This window comes from Salvelinus alpinus, chromosome 11 (assembly GCF_045679555.1).
Source record: "Salvelinus alpinus chromosome 11, SLU_Salpinus.1, whole genome shotgun sequence".
In the NCBI taxonomy this organism is placed as follows: domain Eukaryota; kingdom Metazoa; phylum Chordata; class Actinopteri; order Salmoniformes; family Salmonidae; genus Salvelinus; species Salvelinus alpinus.
In genome coordinates this window covers 2,168,094-2,188,144 of record NC_092096.1, presented here as the reverse complement: position 1 = coordinate 2,188,144, position 20,051 = coordinate 2,168,094, and the positions used below count along the sequence as shown (strand labels likewise).

Sequence of the window (20,051 nt, the reverse complement as noted above, 5' to 3'; positions counted from 1 at the left end):
GACGGTGCATTCCGAATGGTACCAGGCCCGCTGTGATTTACAACAGAGACGGTGCATTCCGAATGGTACCAGGCCCGCTGTGATTTACAACAGAGACGGTGCATTCCGAATGGTACCAGGCCCGCTGTGATTTACAACAGAGACGGTGCATTCCGAATGGTACCAGGCCCGCTGTGATTTACAACAGAGACGGTGCATTCCGAATGGTACCAGGCCCGCTGTGATTTACAACAGAGACGGTGCATTCCGTATGGTACCAGGCCCGCTGTGATTTACAACAGAGACGGTGCATTCCGTATGGTACCAGGCCCGCTGTGATTTACAACAGAGACGGTGCATTCCGTATGGTACCAGGCCCGCTGTGATTTACAACAGAGACGGTGCATTCCGTATGGTACCAGGCCCGCTGTGATTTACAACAGAGACGGTGCATTCCGTATGGTACCAGGCCCGCTGTGATTTACAACAGAGACGGTGCATTCCGTATGGTACCAGGCCCGCTGTGATTTACAACAGAGACGGTGCATTCCGTATGGCACCAGGCCCGCTGTGATTTACAACAGAGACGGTGCATTCCGTATGGCACCAGGCCCGCTGTGATTTACAACAGAGACGGTGCATTCCGTATGGCACCAGGCCCGCTGTGATTTACAACAGAGACGGTGCATTCCGTATGGCACCAGGCCCGCTGTGATTTACAACAGAGACGGTGCATTCCGTATGGCACCAGGCCCGCTGTGATTTACAACAGAGACGGTGCATTCCGTATGGCACCAGGCCCGCTGTGATTTACAACAGAGACGGTGCATTCCGTATGGCACCAGGCCCGCTGTGATTTACAACAGAGACGGTGCATTCCGTATGGCACCAGGCCCGCTGTGATTTACAACAGAGACGGTGCATTCCGAATGGTACCAGGCCCGCTGTGATTTACAACAGAGACGGTGCATTCCGTATGGTACCAGGCCCGCTGTGATTTACAACAGAGACGGTGCATTCCGTATGGTACCAGGCCCGCTGTGATTTACAACAGAGACGGTGCATTCCGTATGGTACCAGGCCCGCTGTGATTTACAACAGAGACGGTGCATTCCGTATGGCACCAGGCCCGCTGTGATTTACAACAGAGACGGTGCATTCCGTATGGCACCAGGCCCGCTGTGATTTACAACAGAGACGGTGCATTCCGTATGGCACCAGGCCCGCTGTGATTTACAACAGAGACGGTGCATTCCGTATGGTACCAGGCCCGCTGTGATTTACAACAGAGACGGTGCATTCCGTATGGTACCAGGCCCGCTGTGATTTACAACAGAGACGGTGCATTCCGTATGGTACCAGGCCCGCTGTGATTTACAACAGAGACGGTGCATTCCGTATGGTACCAGGCCCGCTGTGATTTACAACAGAGACGGTGCATTCCGTATGGTACCAGGCCCGCTGTGATTTACAACAGAGACGGTGCATTCCGTATGGTACCAGGCCCGCTGTGATTTACAACAGAGACGGTGCATTCCGTATGGTACCAGGCCCGCTGTGATTTACAACAGAGACGGTGCATTCCGAATGGTACCAGGCCAGCTGTGATTTACAACAGAGACGGTGCATTCCGTATGGTACCAGGCCCGCTGTGATTTACAACAGAGACGGTGCATTCCGTATGGTACCAGGCCCGCTGTGATTTACAACAGAGACGGTGCATTCCGTATGGTACCAGGCCCGCTGTGATTTACAACAGAGACGGTGCATTCCGTATGGTACCAGGCCCGCTGTGATTTACAACAGAGACGGTGCATTCCGAATGGTACCAGGCCAGCTGTGATTTACAACAGAGACGGTGCATTCCGTATGGTACCAGGCCCGCTGTGATTTACAACAGAGACGGTGCATTCCGTATGGTACCAGGCCCGCTGTGATTTACAACAGAGACGGTGCATTCCGTATGGTACCAGGCCCGCTGTGATTTACAACAGAGACGGTGCATTCCGTATGGTACCAGGCCCGCTGTGATTTACAACAGAGACGGTGCATTCCGTATGGTACCAGGCCCGCTGTGATTTACAACAGAGACGGTGCATTCCGTATGGTACCAGGCCCGCTGTGATTTACAACAGAGACGGTGCATTCCGTATGGTACCAGGCCCGCTGTGATTTACAACAGAGACGGTGCATTCCGTATGGTACCAGGCCCGCTGTGATTTACAACAGAGACGGTGCATTCCGTATGGTACCAGGCCCGCTGTGATTTACAACAGAGACGGTGCATTCCGTATGGTACCAGGCCCGCTGTGATTTACAACAGAGACGGTGCATTCCGAATGGTACCAGGCCCGCTGTGATTTACAACAGAGACGGTGCATTCCGAATGGTACCAGGCCCTCCTTTACAACCTGATAGCAATATGTTTTTGGACCACTAAATAATGTCTTGGTGAATTATATTAATCACGCGTTGAACTACATCCATCTATTCTGCCAACAATGCCTTTTAGTGTACGTCATAACATTTTGAGTCAAATATAACTTCTTTTTAAAACCTCTTTTTATAAAGTTGTTTTTTTGTAGCATAAACTGGGAAATGTGATTATTTTTTTGGACTAATATAATTAGTCTGTTTTCATATCTGCAAAGTAGTTAAAACGTTGTCAGTTCCACTATACCAGCTACCAAGATATAACCCGACCTGTAGCGATTGTCTGGAGTCTAGATTGACTAGCAGTCTTCACAGTATTGTGATTCTCTGTTATTTCCTCTCTCTCTCTCTCTTTCAGGACTTGATTCGAGACCAAGGTTTACAGAGGTCAGAAGGAGGTAAGGAAGCGATCATCATCAGTGATTTAATCAACAAGTCCCCCCCCCCACCACATCCTGCATCTGTGTTCTCTTTCTCTCTTGTTTTTACAAGGCCCTTGAAACTCATTTTGTCCAGTCAGAATTTAATTTCTACAAATCTTGTTGATGCATATTCAGAATATTTGTCCTTAGACTGTTAAAACTCTGTCCCTTTTTTAAGGAGACTTCCCCTTTAAGAGAGCCATCTACCCTTTTTTTATTCCCCTAACATTCTCTGATTTCCACTGCCCATCCATGCTCCCTCTGAAAGAGTGTAGACTACTTACTATGGAGCCAGTCTCAAGTGGTACCCTATTCCCTATCTAGTGCACTACTTTTGGCCAGTGATAATGTGTTGGAAAACTCCCTAACTTTCTACTGGTCCATGGAGCCAGATTCATGCATTCCCCTCATTGGCAGTCATTGGGCTCTGGCCAGAAGTAGAGCACAGTACAGTGACTAGGCGTCCATTTTGGATCGAGCCTACAGTAGGTACCATAGAGAATTGGGGTCAGGTGGGCCCAGTAGCTGGTCTTCAGGAACCAGTGATCCTGCTGTTTCTGTCTCTCTTCCCCCCCCCTGCAGCCCCCCCCTTGCAGACCCACCCACCCGCCCGCTGCTTGAGGAAGCACCGAACACGGACCTCAAGCCCCCTCCTATACTCCTACCCCAATGACATAGTCTTTGATTTTGAGTCCGAGCCTGTGTTCCGAGGTAGCTAGGCCACTGTGGCGTGCCTCTGTGTGTGTATTGTGGTGATGTGTGTGTATTGTGGTGATGTGTGTGTATTGTGGTGATGTGTGTGTATTGTGGTGATGTGTGTGTCCTCACCTCCCACCTGTGTTTTGGCCCTCGCACTGTCTGTCTTTGTTTCGCTCATCACTCTCTATCCTTACGTTTTCTCTCACTACCATGATCCCTCACACTGTCACTACCGACCGCCCCCCCCTCTGCTTCCAAAACTCTCATATGGGAGGGGTTTCTGTGTCCACAAAGCATCTCTGAGTAGGACTGCGGATCTAGGATCTGTCCGTATATTCTGATTCATTATGATCTAGAAGGGAGAACAGATACTACTCTGAGAGGAAATAGGAAAGTACACTATACATGTATAGAACATTTTATAAATGTCCTCAGAACTGACATGCCAGTTGACAGTACTGTATTGACTGACTGTAGTTGACGATGTACTATATTGACTGTAGTTGACGGTGTAATGTATTGACTGACTGTAGTTGACGGTGTACTGTATTGACTGACTGTAGTTGACGGTGTACTATATTGACTGTAGTTGACGGTGTAATGTAATGACTGACTGACTGTAGTTGATGGTGTAATGTATTGACTGGCTGTAGTTGACGGTGTAATGTATTGGCTGACTGTAGTTGACGGTGTAATGTATTGGCTGACTGTAGTTGACGGTGTAATGTATTGACTGGCTGTAGTTGACGGTGTACTGTATTGACTGACTGTAGTTGACGGTGTACTGTATTGACTGACTGTAGTTGACAGTGAAATGTATTGGCTGACTGTAGTTGACAGTGAAATGTATTGGCTGACTGTAGTTGACAGTATGTGTATGTATTGACTGACTGACTGCCGTTGACAGTGTAATGTATTGACTGACTGACTGTAGTTGACAGTGTAATGTATTGACTGACTGACTGCCGTTGACAGTGTAATGTATTGACTGACTGTTGTTGACGGTGTAATGTATTGGCTGACTGTTGTTGACGGTGTAATGTATTGGCTGACTGTAGTTGACGATGTACTATATTGACTGTAGTTGACGGTGTAATGTATTGACTGACTGACTGTAGTTGATGGTGTAATGTATTGACTGACTGTAGTTGACGGTGTAATGTGTTGACAGTGTAATACATTGACTGACTGACTGTAGTTGGCGGTGTAATGTATTGACTGACTGACTGTAGTTGACAGTATAATGTATTGGCTGACTGTAGTTGACAGTGTATGTATTGACTGACTAGTTGACAGTGTATGTGTTGACTGACTGACTGACTGCCGTTGACAGTGTAATGTATTGACTGACTGACTGCAGTTGACAGTGTAATGTATTGACTGACTGACTGTAGTTGACAGTGTAATGTATTGACTGACTGACTGTAGTTGACAGCGTAATGTATTGACTGACTGACTGTAGTTGACAGCGTAATCTATTGACTGACTGACTGTAGTTGACAGTGTGATGTATTGACTGACTGACTGCACCTGACATTGTAATGTATTGGCTGACTGTAGTTGACAGTGTAATGTATTGACTGACTGACTGCACTTGACAGTGTACTGTATTGACTGACTGTAGTTGACAGTGTAATGTATTGGCTGACTGTAGTTGACGGTGTAATGTATTGACTGACTGACTAGTTGACGGTGTAATGTATTGACTGACTGTAGTTGACGGTGTAATGTATTGACTGACTGTAGGTGACGGTGTAATGTATTGGCTGACTGTAGTTGACGGTGTACTGTATTGACTGACTGACTGCACTTGACAGTGTACTGTATTGACTGACTGTAGTTGACAGTGTAATGTATTGGCTGACTGTAGTTGACGGTGTAATGTATTGACTGACTGACTAGTTGACGGTGTAATGTATTGACTGACTGTAGTTGACGGTGTAATGTATTGACTGACTGTAGGTGACGGTGTAATGTATTGGCTGACTGTAGTTGACGGTGTACTGTATTGACTGACTGACTGCACTTGACAGTGTACTGTATTGACTGACTGTAGTTGACAGTGTAATGTATTGGCTGACTGTAGTTGACGGTGTAATGTATTGACTGACTGACTAGTTGACGGTGTAATGTATTGACTGACTGTAGTTGACGGTGTAATGTATTGACTGACTGTAGGTGACGGTGTACTGTATTCCCTACCTTCCAGTGTGAGTAGGTTGTTGTCTTTTTAATGTAATGTTGGAAGCCATATTGAGATGTATTGGTTATAAAGTAGAGGATGCAGTTAAATACTACATTACCCAGAGTTCCCTACTGCACCAGGCACCCCCCCCCCCCCCCCCCCATCCCAGCAACACCCTCCCCTTCACACACCAGTGACACTGATGGTTTCCTCTGAACTGATGGCTTCTACGGTTGTGGCTAGATGGAGAATTGGACCTAGCAGGTTAGGAGAATTGGACCTGGCGGGTTAGGAGAATTGGACCTGGCAGGTTAGGAGAATTGGACCTAGCGGGTTAGGAGAATTGGACCTAGCGGGTTAGGAGAATGGGACCTGGCAGGTTAGGAGAATTGGACCTGGCAGGTTAGGAGAATTGGACCTAGCGGGTTAGGAGAATTGGACCTGGCGGGTTAGGAGAATTGGACCTGGCGGGTTAGGAGAATTGGACCTGGCGGGTTAGGAGAATTGGACCTGGCGGGTTAGGAGAATTGGACCTGGCGGGTTAGGAGAATTGGACCTGGCGGGTTAGGAGAATTGGACCTGGCGGGTTAGGAGAATTGGACAGGTTAGGGAGAATCAGGGTCAGGTTAGGTGAAGCGTGCTGTGGCTCTAGTCACAAGAGTAGAAGCCATCAGTTCTGTTAAACCATCAGTACCACCTCCCACTGTGACATCACCCCTACCTCCAACACCCCCAGGACACTCCCCTCAACCCTCCTGTTCTCTGAAACCCACTCTATGGCCCAATCCCAAATACACCCCTACCTCCAACACTCCCCTCAACCCTCCTGTTCTCTGAAACACCACTCTATGGCCCAATCCCAAATATACCCCTAGACCCTACGCCAAGGATCCCCAATTACATTCAGCCGTGGGTCCAATTGTTTTTCTTCATCCTTGAGCGGATGGTAAGGGGTTGCTGGAACATAGTTCTAAATCATTTGTATCGCTGTAAATTGACCGCAAGTATCCCAAACAGATATATATATATATACTATTTGAGGAAAAACAGAATCATTTCAAACCTTGATTACATTGGGATACGATCACGTCAGTCTCTTTATGCTTTGGAATAGTTGGACAGATTTCCTAAATTTAAAATCACTGAGCTCATTTTCTGATGATTTTACAGTCTCTTTGTTTAATTAATGAAAAATTATTAATAAAATATTTTAGATCTGACAATTTTGGGGGCCAAATAAAATCGCCCGCAGACCGCCCATTGGGGAACCCTGCCCTATGATCGACCCCTAGACCCTATGATCGACCCCTAGCCCCTATGATCGACCCCTAGCATCGACCCCTAGACCCTATGATCGACCCCTAGACCCTATGATCGACCCCTAGACCCTATGATCGACCCCTAGACCCTATGATCGACCCCTAGACCCTATGATCGACCCCTAGCCCCTATGATCGACCCCTAGCCCCTATGATCGACCCCTAGCCCCTATGATCGACCCCTAGCCCCTATGATCGACCCCTAGCCCCTATGATCGACCCCTAGACCCTATGATCGACCCCTAGACCCTATGATCGACCCCTAGACCCTATGATCGACCCCTAGACCCTATGATCGACCCCTAGACCCTATGATCGACCCCTAGACCCTATGATCGACCCCTAGACCCTATGATCGACCCCTAGACCCTATGATCGACCCCTAGACCCTATGATCGACCCCTAGACCCTATGATCGACCCCTAGACCCTATGATCGACCCCTAGACCCTATGATTGACCCCTAGACCCTATGATTGACCCCTGGACCCTATGATCGACCCCTAGACCCTATGATCGACCCCTAGACCCTATGATCGACCCCTAGACCCTATGATCGACCCCTAGACCCTATGATCGACCCCTAGACCCTATGATCGACCCCTAGCCCCTATGATCGACCCCATGCACTTGTGGAGATCAGAGATGTTTTTGACAGGTGTAAGCAATATGGTAATTGTTCCAACTTGCCCTCTGATAGGCTAGGTGGAAGTTTCACTATTTTGTTTTATATCCGTCAAATCATTTCATAGGGTCTAGGGGTCGATCCTAGGGCACAGGGTCTAGGGGTCGATCCTAGGGCACAGGGTCTAGGGGTCGATCCTAGGGCACAGGGTCTAGGGGTCGATCCTAGGGCACAGGGTCTAGGGGTCGATCCTAGGGCACAGGGTCTAGGGGTCAGTTTGGGACTGGACATATCCCTTCTCTCTGTCACTCAATCCCTGTCTTCCTCCTCTTCCTCCTCCTACCGCCTTCTGTTTGCCCTCCGTTTCTTCTCATCCTCATCTTTTCTTTTGTTTTCCTCCTCCACCCTACCCCCCTCCCTCCCTAACCCCCCTCCCTCCCTCTCCTACTTCCAATTAGGGTCGACTGCAGGGCTGTCGGCCACGCCCCCAGCCTCGCTGCCTGGCTCATTGACCAATGTGAAGGCTCCTCAGAAGTCTCCGTGTCCACAGAGAGAGAGGAAGTCATCGTCCTCGTCTGACGACCGCAATAAGATGGTGAGACACAACCGCTACAAAACACAGACCTTCTTAGAGCTGATTGGTGTATCAGTAACACAGACCTTCTTAGAGCTGATTGGTGGTATCACAAAGCAGGATCAATACGTTTACAATAAGATGGAGATGCCAAACAATGACTATAGGAGTTGGCAAAATGGCTAGAAATGACCCAGGTATTCAGATGGAGAAAGACCTAGTAAAACACACATGGTGGCGAAATGCACAGAGCCCTTCACCGTGCGCTGCCACTTTAAGACTGCACCGGCCCTGTTGTAAAGCAGGAAGTAAAGCCATCTGTGCCCCCCCCCCCCCCCCCCCCTCCCCTGTAGAAAACCCTGGGCAGACGGGACTCGAGTGACGACTGGGAGATCCCAGAAGGTCAGATCACCCTGGGTCAGAGGATAGGATCTGGATCCTTTGGAACGGTCTTCAAGGGCAAGTGGCACGGCGACGTGGCGGTGAAGATGTTAAACGTCACAGCTCCCACCCCACAGCAGCTACAGGCCTTTAAGAACGAAGTGGGAGTCCTCCGGTAAGGACACCTTTTAACCGCTTAAGTCGTGTATAAAAAGCTTGGCATATACACAGTGGTAGACGACTAGTTTTACTGCAGGTGTTGAGGTTAATTAACTGCTACCTTCCAGGGATTCTGTTTTTTGTCATGAAATCACAGGGCTTCTGTTTTTTGTCATGAAATCACAGGGCTTCTGTTTTGTCATGAAATAACAGGGCTTCTGTTTTTTGTCATGAAATCACAGGGCTTCTGTTTTTTGTCATGAAATAACACGACTTCTGTTTTGTCATAAATAGCATTCTGGATAAATAGCTGAAATCTCCTCCTCAGTGGTTTTGATATCCTCCCTCTGCTCCCTAACAGGAAGACGCGTCACGTCAACATCCTGCTGTTCATGGGTTACACCACCAAGCCTCAGCTGGCCATCGTGACCCAGTGGTGTGAGGGCTCCTCCCTCTACCACCATCTGCACATCATAGAGACCAAGTTTGAGATGATCAAGCTCATAGACATCGCCCGGCAGACCGCACAGGGCATGGAGTGAGTTAATCCACAACGCACGGGATGTACCCCGAATAGCACCTTGTTCCCAGAACTAGTCCCAGACATAGGGAATAGGCTGCTATTTGGGATGCATCCCCTGGTTCACACGCTCGTCCCCTACGCTGACTCTCCTGGTTCACACGCTCGTCCCCTACGCTGACTCTCCTGGTTCACACGCTCGTCCCCTACGCTGACTCTCCTGGTTCACACGCTCGTCCCCTACGCAGACTCTCCTGGTTCACACGCTCGTCCCCTACGCTGACTCTCCTGGTTCACACGCTCGTCCCCTACGCTGACTCTCCTGGTTCACACGCTCGTCCCCTACGCTGACTCTCCTGGTTCACACGCTCGTCCCCTACGCAGACTCTCCTGGTTCACACGCTCGTCCCCTACGCTGACTCTCCTGGTTCACACGCTCGTCCCCTACGCAGACTCTCCTGGTTCACACGCTCGTCCCCTACGCTGACTCTCCTGGTTCACACGCTCGTCCCCTACGCTGACTCTCCTGGTTCACACGCTCGTCCCCTACGCTGACTCTCCTGGTTCACACGCTCGTCCCCTACGCTGACTCTCCTGTTTCACACGCTCGTCCCCTACGCTGACTCTCCTGGTTCACACGCTCGTCCCCTACGCAGACTCTCCTGGTTCACACGCTCGTCCCCTACGCTGACTCTCCTGGTTCACACGCTCGTCCCCTACGCAGACTCTCCTGGTTCACACGCTCGTCCCCTACGCTGACTCTCCTGGGTCACACGCTCGTCCCCTACGCTGACTCTCCTGGTTCACACGCTCGTCCCCTACGCTGACTCTCCTGGTTCACACGCTCGTCCCCTACGCTGACTCTCCTGGTTCACACGCTCGTCCCCTACGCTGACTCTCCTGGTTCACACGCTCGTCCCCTACGCTGACTCTCCTGGTTCACACGCTCGTCCCCTACGCTGACTCTCCTGGTTCACACGCTCGTCCCCTACGCAGACTCTCCTGTTTCACACGCTCGTCCCCTACGCTGACTCTCCTGGTTCACACGCTCGTCCCCTACGCTGACTCTCCTGGTTCACACGCTCGTCCCCTACGCTGACTCTCCTGGTTCACACGCTCGTCCCCTACGCTGACTCTCCTGGTTCACACGCTCGTCCCCTACGCTGACTCTCCTGGTTCACACGCTCGTCCCCTACGCTGACTCTCCTGGTTCACACGCTCGTCCCCCACGCTGACTCTCCTGTTTCACACGCTCGTCCCCTACGCTGACTCTCCTGGTTCACACGCTCGTCCCCTACGCAGACTCTCCTGGTTTACACGCTCGTCCCCTACGCTGACTCTCCTGGTTCACACGCTCGTCCCCTACGCAGACTCCTGGTTCACACGCTCGTCCCCTACGCTGACTCTCCTGGGTCACACGCTCGTCCCCTACGCTGACTCTCCTGGGTCACACGCTCGTCCCCTACGCTGACTCTCCTGGTTCACACGCTCGTCCCCTACGCTGACTCTCCTGGTTCACACGCTCGTCCCCTACGCTGACTCTCCTGGTTCACACGCTCGTCCCCTACGCAGACTCTCCTGTTTCACACGCTCGTCCCCTACGCTGACTCTCCTGGTTCACACGCTCGTCCCCTACGCTGACTCTCCTGGTTCACACGCTCGTCCCCTACGCTGACTCTCCTGTTTCACACGCTCGTCCCCTACGCTGACTCTCCTGGTTCACACGCTCGTCCCCTACGCTGACTCTCCTGTTTCACACGCTCGTCCCCTACGCTGACTCTCCTGGTTCACACGCTCGTCCCCTACGCTGACTCTCCTGGTTCACACGCTCGTCCCCTACGCTGACTCTCCTGGTTCACACGCTCGTCCCCTACGCAGACTCCTGGTTCACACGCTCGTCCCCTACGCTGACTCTCCTGGGTCACACGCTCGTCCCCTACGCTGACTCTCCTGGTTCACACGCTCGTCCCCTACGCTGACTCTCCTGGTTCACACGCTCGTCCCCTACGCTGACTCTCCTGGTTCACACGCTCGTCCCCTACGCTGACTCTCCTGGTTCACACGCTCGTCCCCTACGCTGACTCTCCTGGTTCACACGCTCGTCCCCTACGCTGACTCTCCTGGTTCACACGCTCGTCCCCTACGCTGACTCTCCTGGTTCACACGCTCGTCCCCTACGCTGACTCTCCTGGTTCACACGCTCGTCCCCTACGCTGACTCTCCTGGTTCACACGCTCGTCCCCTACGCTGACTCTCCTGGTTCACACGCTCGTCCCCTACGCTGACTCTCCTGTTTCACACGCTCGTCCCCTACGCTGACTCTCCTGGTTCACACGCTCGTCCCCTACGCTGACTCTCCTGGTTCACACGCTCGTCCCCTACGCTGACTCTCCTGGTTCACACGCTCGTCCCCTACGCTGACTCTCCTGGTTCACACGCTCGTCCCCTACGCTGACTCTCCTGGTTCACACGCTCGTCCCCTACGCTGACTCTCCTACTTTCCATTGTCTGTCTCATAAGGCATTGATGTGCTCAATCTCTGGCCAACACAACACAGCAGATAGAGCTGCATTTAAATGAGTCGGCCTCTGAACTACTGTAGGTACCTGCAGAACTCACAACTCTGCTACAGTGGAGGTTAGGAGAGTCTTATCATGGACTGGTACAGTGGAGGTTAGGAGAGTCTTAACATGGACTGGTACAGTGGAGGTTAGGAGAGTCTTATCATGGACAGACTGGTACAGTGGAGGTTAGGAGAGTCTTAACATGGACTGGTACAGTGGAGGTTAGGAGAGTCTTAACATGGACTGGTACAGTGGAGGTTAGGAGAGTCTTATCATGGACAGACTGGTACAGTGGAGGTTAGGAGAGTCTTATCATGGACAGACTGGTACAGTGGAGGTTAGGAGAGTCTTAACATGGACAGACTGGTACAGTGGAGGTTAGGAGAGTCTTATCATGGACAGACTGGTACAGTGGAGGTTAGGAGAGTCTTAACATGGACTGACTGGTACAGTGGAGGTTAGGAGAGTCTTAACATGGACAGACTGGTACAGTGGAGGTTAGGAGAGTCTTAACATGGACTGACTGCTACAGTGGAGGTTAGGAGAGTCTTAACATGGACAGACTGGTACAATGGAGGTTAGGAGAGTCTTAACATGGACTGACTGGTACAGTGGAGGTTAGGAGAGTCTTAACATGGACAGACTGGTACAGTGGAGGTTAGGAGAGTCTTAACATGGACTGACTGGTACAGTGGAGGTTAGGAGAGTCTTAACATGGACTGACTGGTACAGTGGAGGCTAGGAGAGTCTTAACATGGACAGACTGGTACAGTGGAGGTTAGGAGAGTCTTAACACGGACAGACTGCTACAGTGGAGGTTAGGAGAGTCTTAACACGGACAGACTGGTACAGTGGAGGTTAGGAGAGTCTTAACATGGACAGACTGGTACAGTGGAGGTTAGGAGAGTCTTATCATGGACAGACTGGTACAGTGGAGGTTAGGAGAGTCTTAACATGGACAGACTGGTACAGTGGAGGTTAGGAGAGTCTTAACATGGACAGACTGGTACAGTGGAGGTTAGGAGAGTCTTAACATGGACTGACTGCTACAGTGGAGGTTAGGAGAGTCTTAACATGGACAGACTGGTACAGTGGAGGTTAGGAGAGTCTTAACATGGACAGACTGGTACAGTGGAGGTTAGGAGAGTCTTAACGTGGACTGACTGGTACAGTGGAGGTTAGGAGAGTCTTAACATGGACTGACTGGTACAGTGGAGGTTAGGAGAGTCTTAACATGGACTGACTGCTACAGTGGAGGTTAGGAGAGTCTTAACATGGACAGACTGGTACAGTGGAGGTTAGGAGAGTCTTAACATGGACAGACTGCTACAGTGGAGGTTAGGAGAGTCTTAACATGGACTGACTGGTACAGTGGAGGTTAGGAGAGTCTTAACATGGACTGACTGCTACAGTGGAGGTTAGGAGAGTCTTAACATGGACTGACTGGTACAGTGGAGGTTAGGAGAGTCTTAACATGGACTGACTGGTACAGTGGAGGTTAGGAGAGTCTTAACATGGACTGACTGCTACAGTGGAGGTTAGGAGAGTCTTAACATGGACAGACTGCTACAGTGGAGGTTAGGAGAGTCTTAACATGGACTGACTGGTACAGTGGAGGTTAGGAGAGTCTTAACATGGACAGACTGGTACAGTGGAGGTTAGGAGAGTCTTAACATGGACTGACTGCTACAGTGGAGGTTAGGAGAGTCTTAACATGGACAGACTGGTACAGTGGAGGTTAGGAGAGTCTTAACATGGACTGACTGGTACAGTGGAGGTTAGGAGAGTCTTAACATGGACTGACTGGTACAGTGGAGGCTAGGAGAGTCTTAACATGGACAGACTGGTACAGTGGAGGTTAGGAGAGTCTTAACATGGACAGACTGCTACAGTGGAGGTTAGGAGAGTCTTAACACGGACAGACTGGTACAGTGAAGGTTAGGAGAGTCTTAACACGGACAGACTGGTACAGTGGAGGTTAGGAGAGTCTTAACACGGACAGACTGGTACAGTGGAGGTTAGGAGAGTCTTATCATGGACAGACTGGTACAGTGGAGGTTAGGAGAGTCTTAACATGGACAGACTGGTACAGTGGAGGTTAGGAGAGTCTTAACATGGACAGACTGGTACAGTGGAGGTTAGGAGAGTCTTAACATGGACTGACTGGTACAGTGGAGGTTAGGAGAGTCTTAACATGGACAGACTGCTACAGTGGAGGTTAGGAGAGTCTTAACATGGACAGACTGCTACAGTGGAGGTTAGGAGAGTCTTAACATGGACTGACTGGTACAGTGGAGGTTAGGAGAGTCTTAACATGGACTGACTGGTACAGTGGAGGTTAGGAGAGTCTTAACATGGACTGACTGGTAAAGTAGAGGTTAGGAGAGTCTTAACATGGACAGACTGGTACAGTGGAGGTTAGGAGAGTCTTAACATGGACAGACTGGTACAGTGGAGGTTAGGAGAGTCTTAACATGGACAGACTGGTACAGTGGAGGTTAGGAGAGTCTTAACATGGACAGACTGGTACAGTGGAGGTTAGGAGAGTCTTAACATGGACTGACTGCTACAGTGGAGGTTAGGAGAGTCTTAACATGGACAGACTGGTACAGTGGAGGTTAGGAGAGTCTTAACATGGACAGACTGGTACAGTGGAGGTTAGGAGAGTCTTAACGTGGACTGACTGGTACAGTGGAGGTTAGGAGAGTCTTAACGTGGACTGACTGGTACAGTGGAGGTTAGGAGAGTCTTAACATGGACTGACTGGTACAGTGGAGGTTAGGAGAGTCTTAACATGGACTGACTGGTACAGTGGAGGTTAGGAGAGTCTTAACATGGACTGACTGGTACAGTGGAGGCTAGGAGAGTCTTAACATGGACTGACTGGTACAGTGGAGGCTAGGAGAGTCTTAACATGGACTGACTGGTACAGTGGAGGCTAGGAGAGTCTTAACATGGACTGACTGGTACAGTGGAGGTTAGGAGAGTCTTAACATGGACTGACTGCTACAGTGGAGGTTAGGAGAGTCTTAACATGGACAGACTGCTACAGTGGAGGTTAGGAGAGTCTTAACATGGACTGACTGCTACAGTGGAGGTTAGGAGAGTCTTAACATGGACTGACTGGTAAAGTAGAGGGTAGGAGAGTCTTAACATGGACAGACTGGTACAGTGGAGGTTAGGAGAGTCTTAACATGGACAGACTGGTACAGTGGAGGTTAGGAGAGTCTTAACATGGACAGACTGGTACAGTGGAGGTTAGGAGAGTCTTAACATGGACAGACTGGTACAGTGGAGGTTAGGAGAGTCTTAACATGGACTGACTGCTACAGTGGAGGTTAGGAGAGTCTTAACATGGACAGACTGGTACAGTGGAGGTTAGGAGAGTCTTAACGTGGACTGACTGGTACAGTGGAGGTTAGGAGAGTCTTAACGTGGACTGACTGGTACAGTGGAGGTTAGGAGAGTCTTAACGTGGACTGACTGGTACAGTGGAGGTTAGGAGAGTCTTAACGTGGACTGACTGGTACAGTGGAGGTTAGGAGAGTCTTAACATGGACTGACTGGTACAGTGGAGGCTAGGAGAGTCTTAACATGGACTGACTGGTACAGTGGAGGTTAGGAGAGTCTTAACATGGACTGACTGCTACAGTGGAGGTTAGGAGAGTCTTAACATGGACTGACTGCTACAGTGGAGGTTAGGAGAGTCTTAACATGGACAGACTGGTACAGTAGAGGTTAGGAGAGTCTTAACATGGACAGACTGCTACAGTGGAGGTTAGGAGAGTCTTAACATGGACTGACTGCTACAGTGGAGGTTAGGAGAGTCTTAACATGGACTGACTGGTACAGTGGAGGTTAGGAGAGTCTTAACATGGACTGACTGGTACAGTGGAGGTTAGGAGAGTCTTAACATGGACTGACTGCTACAGTGGAGGTTAGGAGAGTCTTAACATGGACTGACTGGTACAGTGGAGGTTAGGAGAGTCTTAACATGGACTGACTGCTACAGTGGAGGTTAGGAGAGTCTTAACATGGACTGACTGCTACAGTGGAGGTTAGGAGAGTCTTAACGTGGACAGACTGGTACAGTGGAGGTTAGGAGAGTCTTAACATGGACTGACTGGTACAGTGGAGGTTAGGAGAGTCTTAACATGGACTGACTGGTACAGTGGAGGTTAGGAGAGTCTTAACATGGACTGACTGGTACAGTGGAGGTTAGGAGAGTCTTAACATGGACAGACTGGTACAGTGGAGGTTAGGAGAGTCTTAACATGGACAGACTGCTATAGTGGAGGTTAGGAGAGTCTTAACATGGACAGACTGGTACAGTGGAGGTTAGGAGAGTCTTAACATGGACTGATTGGTACAGTGGAGGTTAGGAGAGTCTTAACATGGACTGACTGGTACAGTGGAGGTTAGGAGAGTCTTAACATGGACTGACTGGTACAGTGGAGGTTAGGAGAGTCTTAACATGGACAGACTGGTACAGTGGAGGTTAGGAGAGTCTTAACATGGACAGACTGGTACAGTGGAGGTTAGGAGAGTCTTAACATGGACAGACTTGTGTCCCAGTGTTTATTGATTACTAACTAACCTGGGACTGTAAATATGTCTAGTGTTTATTGATTACTAACTAACCTGGGACTGTAAACATGTCTAGTGTTTATTGATTACTAACTAACCTGGGACTGTAAACATGTCTAGTGTTTATTGATTACTAACTAACCTGGGACTGTAAACATGTGTAGTGTTTATTGATCACTAACTAACCTGGGACTGTAAACATGTCTAGTGTTTATTGATTACTAACTAACCTGGGACTGTAAATATGTCTAGTGTTTATTGATTACTAACTAACCCGGGACTGTAAACATGTCTAGTGTTTATTGATTACTAACTAACCCGGGACTGTAAACATGTCTAGTGTTTATTGATTACTAACTAACCCGGGACTGTAAACATGTCTAGTGTTTATTGATTACTAACTAACCTGGGACTGTAAACATGTCTAGTGTTTATTGATTACTAACTAACCCGGGACTGTAAACATGTCTAGTGTTTATTGATTACTAACTAACCTGGGACTGTAAACATGTCTAGTGTTTATTGATTACTAACTAACCTGGGACTGTAAACATGTCTAGTGTTTATTGATCACTAACCTGGGACTGTAAACATGTCTAGTGTTTATTGATCACTAACCTGGGACTGTAAACATGTCTAGTGTTTATTGATTACTAACTAACCTGGGACTGTAAACATGTCTAGTGTTTATTGATCACTAACCTGGGACTGTAAATATGTCTAGTGTTTATTGATTACTAACTAACCTGGGACTGTAAACATGTCTAGTGTTTATTGATTACTAACTAACCTGGGACTGTAAACATGTCTAGTGTTTATTGATCACTAACCTGGGACTGTAAACATGTGTAGTGTTTATTGATCACTAACCTGGGACTGTAAACATGTGTAGTGTTTATTGATTACTAACTAACCTGGGACTGTAAACATGTCTAGTGTTTATTGATTACTAACCTGGGACTGTAAACATGTGTAGTGTTTATTGATTACTAACCTGGGACTGTAAACATGTGTAGTGTTTATTGATCACTAACCTGGGATTGTTGTGGTTTTCCTCCCTAGTTATCTGCACGCCAAATCCATCATCCATAGAGACCTGAAGAGCAACAGTATCCTCTCTGACCTTTGACCTTTCACCTGTTCCCAACAAGCACCTTTCACAGTCTGTCTGACCTTTGACCCACCTATAAGGGAGACAGTCATAATCAGCTCTCTCTGCTGTGTCACCTAATCAAAAGTCATTGATAGGATATAGTCTTGTGTTCAGATCTGTTTTACGTTGTAGTCATTTAGCAGGACGCTGTTACCCAGTGGGACTTCCAGTTAGTGCATCTGTCTTCAGGTCAACTAGGTGAGACAAAGACAGAGACAAAGTGTTGGTGCAAGAAAGGCAAGGGTGTTAGTTGTTGAATTGACATGGACAGATACCAGCGGATACATCTGTGGTTCTCTGTTTTTAAAGCTGTTTGGTCCTACAGGAGTCTCCCAGACTGAGCTCCCCTCTCCCCAGACTGAGCTCCCCTCTCCCCAGACTGAGCTCCCCTCTCCCCAGACTGAGCTCCCCTCTCCCCAGACTGAGCTCCCCTCTCCCCAGACTGAGCTCCCCTCTCCCCAGACTGAGCTCCCCTCTCCCCGGACAGAGCTCCCCTCTCCCCGGACAGAGCTCCCCTCTCCCCGGACTGAGCTCCCCTCTCCCCGGACTGAGCTCCCCTCTCCCCGGACTGAGCTCCCCTCTCCCCGGACTGAGCTCCCCTCTCCCCGGACTGAGCTCCCCTCTCCCCGGACTGAGCTCCCCTCTCCCCGGACTGAGCTCCCCTCTCCCCGGACTGAGCTCCCCTCTCCCCGGACTGAGCTCCCCTCTCCCCGGACTGAGCTCCCCTCTCCCCGGACTGAGCTCCCCTCTCCCCGGACTGAGCTCCCCTCTCCCCGGACTGAGCTCCCCTCTCCCCGGACTGAGCTCCCCTCTCCCCGGACTGAGCTCCCCTCTCCCCGGACTGAGCTCCCCTCTCCCCGGACTGAGCTCCCCTCTCCCCGGACTGAGCTCCCCTCTCCCCGGACTGAGCTCCCCTCTCCCCGGACTGAGCTCCCCTCTCCCCGGACTGAGCTCCCCTCTCCCCGGACTGAGCTCCCCTCTCCCCGGACTGAGCTCCCCTCTCCCCGGACTGAGCTCCCCTCTCCCCGGACTGAGCCTCCCCTCTCCCCGGACTGAGCCTCCCCTCTCCCCGGACTGAGCCTCCCCTCTCCCCGGACTGAGCCTCCCCTCTCCCCGGACTGAGCCTCCCCTCTCCCCGGACTGAGCCTCCCCTCTCCCCGGACTGAGCCTCCCCTCTCCCCGGACTGAGCCTCCCCTCCCCCCCGGACTGAGCCTCCCCTCCCCCCCCGGACTGAGCCTCCCCTCCCCCCCCGGACTGAGCCTCCCCTCCCCCCCCGGACTGAGCCTCCCCTCCCCCCCCGGACTGAGCCTCCCCTCCCCCCCCGGACTGAGCCTCCCCTCCCTCCCCGGACTGAGCCTCCCCTCTCCCCCCGGACTGAGCCTCCCCTCTCCCCCCGGACTGAGCCTCCCCTCTCCCCCCGGACTGAGCCTCCCCTCTCCCCGGACTGAGCCTCCCCTCTCCCCGGACTGAGCCTCCCCTCTCCCCGGACTGAGCCTCCCCTCTCCCCGGACTGAGCCTCCCCTCTCCCCCCGGACTGAGCCTCCCCTCTCCCCCCGGACTGAGCTCCCCCTCTCCCCCCGGACTGAGCTCCCCCTCTCCCCCCAGACTGAGCCTCCCCTCTCCCCCCAGACTGAGCCTCCCCTCTCCCCCCAGACTGAGCCTCCCCTCTCCCCCCGGACTGAGCCTCCCCTCTCCCCGGACTGAGCTCCCCCTCTCCCCCCAGACTGAGCCTCCCCTCTCCCCCCAGACTGAGCCTCCCCTCTCCCCGGACTGAGCTCCCCCTCTCCCCCCAGACTGAGCCTCCCCTCTCCCCCCAGACTGAGCCTCCCCTCTCCCCCCAGACTGAGCTCCCCCTCTCCCCCCAGACTGAGCTCCCCCTCTCCCCCCAGACTGAGCCTCCCCTCTCCCCCCAGACTGAGCCTCCCCTCTCCCCCCAGACTGAGCCTCCCCTCTCCCCCCAGACTGAGCCTCCCCTCTCCCCCCAGACTGAGCCTCCCCTCTCCCCGGACTGAGCTCCCCCTCTCCCCCCAGACTGAGCCTCCCCTCTCCCCCCAGACTGAGCTCCCCCTCTCCCCGGACTGAGCTCCCCCTCTCCCCCCAGACTGAGCCTCCCCTCTCCCCCCAGACTGAGCTCCCCCTCTCCCCGGACTGAGCTCCCCCTCTCCCCCCAGACTGAGCCTCCCCTCTCCCCCCAGACTGAGCCTCCCCTCTCCCCCCAGACTGAGCCTCCCCTCTCCCCCCAGACTGAGCCTCCTCTCCCCCCAGACTGAGCCTCCCCTCTCCCCCCAGACTGAGCCTCCCCTCTCCCCCCAGACTGAGCTCCCCCTCTCCCCGGACTGAGCTCCCCCTCTCCCCGGACTGAGCTCCCCCTCTCCCCGGACTGAGCTCCCCCTCTCCCCGGACTGAGCTCCCCCTCTCCCCGGACTGAGCTCCCCCTCTCCCCCCAGACTG

The 20,051-nt window shown here is 51.5% G+C and overlaps 1 protein-coding gene across 5 annotated transcripts in view; it reads left to right on the top strand.

Moving 5' to 3' along the window:
- Positions 1-20,051, top strand: part of braf (B-Raf proto-oncogene, serine/threonine kinase) — a 62,776-nt gene that overhangs the window by 31,564 nt on the left and 11,161 nt on the right. For 4 of the 5 annotated variants that reach the window (XR_011666758.1, XM_071331512.1, XM_071331515.1 and 1 more), the window contains 6 exons: positions 2,771-2,810; positions 3,417-3,545; positions 8,120-8,256; positions 8,589-8,791; positions 9,137-9,313; positions 17,509-17,555. Coding sequence is in view for 4 of the 5 variants with exons in the window: in XM_071331512.1 (XP_071187613.1) it covers positions 2,771-2,810; positions 3,417-3,545; positions 8,120-8,256; positions 8,589-8,791; positions 9,137-9,313; positions 17,509-17,555 (733 nt within the window). In the remaining variant the exon portion in view is untranslated. The remainder of the gene's footprint in view (positions 1-2,770; positions 2,811-3,416; positions 3,546-8,119; positions 8,257-8,588; positions 8,792-9,136; positions 9,314-17,508; positions 17,556-20,051) is intronic. The other variant, XM_071331513.1, reaches the window with a different exon arrangement.